General features: G+C 41.6%; 1 protein-coding gene across 3 annotated transcripts; it reads right to left on the bottom strand.

Annotated features, from left to right (window-relative positions):
* Positions 1–2,858: 2,858 nt before the first annotated feature.
* LOC112274862 (uncharacterized) lies at positions 2,859–5,301 on the bottom strand. 3 transcript variants are annotated; one of them, XM_024504683.3, is made up of 4 exons: positions 4,464–5,255; positions 3,690–3,761; positions 3,470–3,557; positions 2,859–3,260 (listed from the first exon to the last, which is right to left on the bottom strand). In XM_024504683.3, the coding sequence occupies exons 1-4, from the start codon at positions 4,509–4,511 to the stop codon at positions 3,103–3,105; spliced, it is 366 nt and encodes a 121-aa protein (XP_024360451.1). In that variant the 5' UTR covers positions 4,512–5,255; the 3' UTR covers positions 2,859–3,102. The 3 variants fall into 3 exon arrangements, 2 of the variants coding, with proteins under 2 accessions (XP_024360451.1, XP_024360452.1); XM_024504684.3 differs by having other exon boundaries at positions 3,690–3,745; positions 4,464–5,247; XR_012216407.2 differs by lacking the exons at positions 2,859–3,260; positions 3,470–3,557 and having other exon boundaries at positions 3,685–3,761; positions 4,464–5,301.

Here is a 5,301-nt window from a genome sequence, read left to right as displayed (position 1 = left end):
CCAGATTGGCGCTCTGTGCGGAGCAGCTGCAGCCATTTTGAGTTTTCTCCTGCTGCTTGTACCAGGTATACTGGAGGTTCCGGGTATCATCCCAATCACCCTTGCATTACCGGTTATCAGTCGGATATCGTACCTCCGCCGCCCGTTCCTCTGTCGACCTCCACTTTCAATTGTTTTACGACCATAGATCCTTCTGTTTCTGAACGTTGGATCGGCGAATCGTATCTTTTGCTTGTAAGTTGGCAATGGGGCACTAATGTGTACTTACTAATTTGACAAAGGTAATATTAGCAAGTACACATCATTAAACTTAGGAAATATACTTAAATTTTTCGCAATATATTTCATCACTGATAAATAAAATAAAGTGAAACAAAATACATATTTTTATCAAACCATGTATATTAAAATATCTGCAGCAACAAGTTTAATTATTTGATATTCTAATACAGTATCCATATGTTATGTTGAATTTACTTATATTGATGCAGTTTCTTTTAGACATTAATTTGGAATATATAAGCTACGATCTATATTGAGGTTATGCAATTTTGGCTTAATTTCGAAATATATGTATCATTTTGAATTATGTTTTGACTCTCAGGAAAGATACATTGTTACATTGTTTAAGATAAAAGTTATATTATTTCAATTTATGCAGACACTGTTTATTATAAATGAATTTTTGAAAACTATTGTACAATTATAAAATCTGTAGTGCTGAAAATGCATCATAGAATCTGAAAAGCAATATGTGCATAAAATCATCCTTTAAGTAGAACTAAATAGATTTGAGACACCAAAATGACTTCGCACATGTGTAAAGGGTAAGAGAACAAACAGAATAGCTTCCCAAAAAAGGAAAAATAACGAAAGAATTATAGATGACTAGAGTGCTAATACAGCATATATATATATATATATATAAATATATAAATATATAATTTAATCCTATTTTATACTTTATTGAAACCAAAAAATCTATACAAAGTATTAACTATGTAATCAACTTGAAGCATTTGTGAGTTTTTAGTGAAATTTAACAAGTATTTCATAAAAATAACTTGGTTTTCTTTTAAAGCGTTGGTACTCATGATTGAATTACGGTAGATCATAGGCAAAAATACGAAGACGGATGTATGTATGTGTTCAATGGAATGAAAGGCAGCATTAAAACATAATAAAAATACTAATTTTAAAATTCTATTAATAAGAAATGCTTTAGTCTCCACGAAGCTTGCCAGATCGGACATTACCCTCCACGTAGGAAGCCAGCTCGACATCGGGCGTCCACGTCGACTGCTAACATGGCGAGCATCTCTCTCCCAGTTCGTGAAAGTCGAAGCTTTTGTGGTGTCCATTGTTGTGGAGCTCATCGCTTCTGCGTCTTCGTTTTAAATCCAAACCACGATTGATGCTCGTGGTCATGGGCTGTGGTTCTGATTTCTTGCGTGGTTGATTGTTTCATATGTTTGTGGAAGAGGTCTTCGAATTGTGAGCGACCGACCTGGGATGAGGAGATTCTTAGATCTTTTGTTGAAGGAGCTTCTCTTTTACGTTGCGTTAGCACATGTTTGGGAGTACAGAGAGGGTATTAAGATTTTGTTTAGTCGTTACAAGTTTTTTTAATCCCTAATTTCGTGTTCTTCGCGAGTTATGTCTGTAGTCTGACAGGAATGACGAAGTCGTGAAGGTGGCTCATCCCGATCTTTGTATTTTTTTACGGTTTTTCATATAAGCTCAGTTAGCCAGGGGTCATGGATCCCTTGGGTGAGTTGAAAAGGTTCTCGCTGTGAAGAATCTTAAAATTTGAATTCCCCTCGTGATGGGTTTGCAGTTGTGCAGTCGTGCATGCGAGTCCGAAAACTGACCAAATCCGTTCAACCCTGAGATGTAGGAAATGTTTCGGCTTTGGCGAGTTACATCTTGCAACAATGATTCTTTGTTTCGCCGAAAGTAGGGGAAATGACATGCGATTTGCATACAGGTTTTGATACCTTAGAAGGCAAGTTGCGTTTTGGGACGCTATACCAACACATATGAAGATGCCAGTGTGAATCTTTCCTTCTAAAAGTCCTGCTACAGTTATATTGGTTGAAACTCGTACAACATTTGCCCGAGCAGTTTCTCCATTCATGTATGAATACTCTCAGAAATCTTGTTGAATCGGACCTGGAAAGAGGAACTGTAGGATTGCGGGAAGCAGTTCAGAGACAAAAACGTGCCTTGATTTGCTGACTCCAATTGTTCAGCAACTGATGGTGGAAAAGGTCATCAGAGTTTTGATGAAAGGAGCCACAATCAACGGTAGTCCTGGCATCTCAACAACCAATCTCCGCTGCATCATCGCTTTAATTTTAACCCTATCCTTGATCTCGTTCGATCCGGTAGGCAATTTCTGTTCCAACAAACTAGAGCTACAGACTTCGTGAAGCTAGGCCCTCTAAATTTTCGATTGACTTGCCTCACGTAGGATCTTCTGTGGACCTTGACATTCATTGTGTTTCATTCGGTCTCGAGATATGCCGACGATCGAGTTGTACACATTTTGAGCTTCTCCCCAATTAACTCATGGTTGTGCCCTGGTGTTGGTCAAGACAAATCTGTTTGTAGTGGCACTCAGAAATGTCAGCAGTTTCGTAATCCTTCTGTGATGCGTACTTTCCTGCTTAGAAAGAATACGTGGAGTACTTCACAGCAGAATCTAATTTTGGCTGCCATTCCACCACTCAAGCTTTAAATATATGCCCTTATCACTGGGATCAGCACGCATCAAATAGTTGTCAAAATTACTAGAAACACGTGCGTAATAGCGATTCATACACGAGCTTTTGCAGGAGCTTCTCGACATAATCCAGTAAGAAAAGAGAAAAGCTTTACATCACTTGTAAATCTCATTCGATGGCAGAAACAATTGTTTAGAGCTGTGTAGCAATATCCTCTAGGAATTTACTGGGCTAACGTTGTGAACCAGCAATATGATGCGAGTCAATCCACTCTTCAAGCCCGCACATTACATCTCAAGATTAAGAGCATTTACGAAGTTGCTGTGCAAATTAACTGGCGAGCAGTCAAAACTCGCCACAGACACCAAACAAAGTCTCAGAACCCGCAAGGCTCTGTTTGAGTACTATTGAAGCGGCTGCATCTGTAGACTTGTGGATAGCATGCTCCGATAAATTCACAGCTGCAGCCTACCACGTTGCCATGCACGCACGTCACTCCGACTCCTTCGTCGCATATTTCCTTAACGCGACACACTACACCAAAAGCAAATTTTTAGCACTTGGAGCCTTGTGAAGGAATAATCCATCACGAAGATAATCTTGAGGGTAGGTTGATGATGCCAAAGGACAGGCTTAAATCTAAGAATGCACAGATTCCTGGCGAGTATTTACAAGAGGTAATGATTAAAAGCACACGCTACTAAAATGTTGCGAAAGTTAATCATCACGAGCCTTCGACTCACAAGCTGGGATTCGGTAGCCAGACTTCACGTCAGGCACTAGTAACCGTCGAGAGACTTGGTGGATGGCAGGATCGTGAGTAACAACCATCTGCAAATTAAACCAAGCGAGAATGAACATTCCCAGATTAGTACACGACAAGGAAAAACGATTTTGCATTACAAAGCCCTGAAACTTGCTAATTTATCGGTTTCTGAAACTGTGTAGGCTTGGTGCTAGTACCTGATTTGAGTTAGCATTGCTTAGGTTTTGCACGAAGGACCACTTTCGTGCAGCTTCTGCACAATTCGCGAGCTGAAAATGAGAACATGTTTTAGATTATACATAATATCTATCATTCTTAGGGTGTGCACCGCAAAAGATGTGCTGAGAAGATATCTCTGTGTTTCCGATTTATGGGATGTTCGTATTAACCTAACTCGAAATATTTGTCCTAGCTTCAATTGACATCTATTTGTCTTCTTACTCTTTTACCTCTAGCAATGGTCAATCTGTCTTAATGTGAAGGTGAACTCAAAAGCTTTTGGTGACAGTCACTAAATTTGTCCTGCACTAAATTTAAGAAATTATCTAAGCTCTGGTGCACTTGACAAGAGCTATCATTGATTCTGACGCATATATTAGGCTAGCGATCCAAAACAAGCTCATTTTCATCGGAATAGCATATAGAAATGAGGTGTATGTCTTCATGTTCCAACAACCGTTAGAACAAAAAAGACACTTGAGTGGTGACATATGAGCAACAGGCGAAAGTGAAGAAGGGATGCTAACTGGACACAATTCGCACTCTCTTTGCTCGCCATCCTCAGGTTGTACTTGGAAATTTTTCAGATGGTCCAGATGATGCTCCAAACAACGATGGCTCCTTTTTATTAAAAAAAAAAACAAAAACAAAAACAAAAACAAAAAACAGCTAAGTCTAAAAATCTCAATGAGGCCGTTTGCCTTTTCTCCATGTAATATTAATATTGCATGGTACCAATAACAACAGCTCACCAGTGAAGACAAGCAGCAACAAGAGGCACCCGCAAACATCCCTAGCATGCCAATTCGCCATCGTTTTGGAGAGCAGCTCTTCTTTCCTCCCTGAACGCAACCCTGCTCCACAACAACGCCACAAGGAGACCCCAACACAATCCGCAAAACAGCTCAAGTCCGAGCCAGCCCACACCAGGTGTACATTCAAACTCCACCCCAACCAGGCTAAACAAACGACCCAGCTGGAAACCGTGTCAGCTCAGGTTACGAATCGCAGTCGCCGGTCCCGGTTCCAGTACCACCTGATCTCTCAGGTGCGAAGATATTACTACCCTCACAAAACAAACCAGCAGTGGCAGCAGCAGCAGCAGCAGCAACTGTAGCAACGGCGAGAGAATTGACGTGGAGATGGGGTTCATGCAGGTGGGACCAAGCCAAGTCAAAACCAAGGCCAGGGCGAAGGGACAAAGTCGTGACAGAGGCGTCCCAGACGTAGAAACTGAACGCATGCTCTAATAATGCACTCTCTGCCAGGCTGCGGCGATGGCGACGAGTGGGCGCGACGAACGTCCCGCCAGGGCTACGGCACCCACAACGCGGCGCATTCACTCCCGTACTCTCCCCCACCTGATCAGACAGACTATGGCATCCGTAATGGCGGAATGAAGGGAATGATCGATCGACGCAGTGCGATGATCCCATGCTCTCTCACACACACACACACACACACACACAAAAACTCACACACACTGGTTGACTTGCGCTAGAAGAAGACCCATCAATTCCACGCTCCTCTGGGATCCCTCCATCACAACTTCTGGCACCGTAACCTATCAACGATCCGCGAGCAACAACA

Source organism: Physcomitrium patens, chromosome 22, assembly GCF_059467195.1.
Source record: "Physcomitrium patens ecotype Gransden chromosome 22, ASM5946719v1, whole genome shotgun sequence".
NCBI lineage: Eukaryota > Viridiplantae > Streptophyta > Bryopsida > Funariales > Funariaceae > Physcomitrium > Physcomitrium patens.
This window is presented reverse-complemented; position numbering and strand designations above follow the sequence as displayed.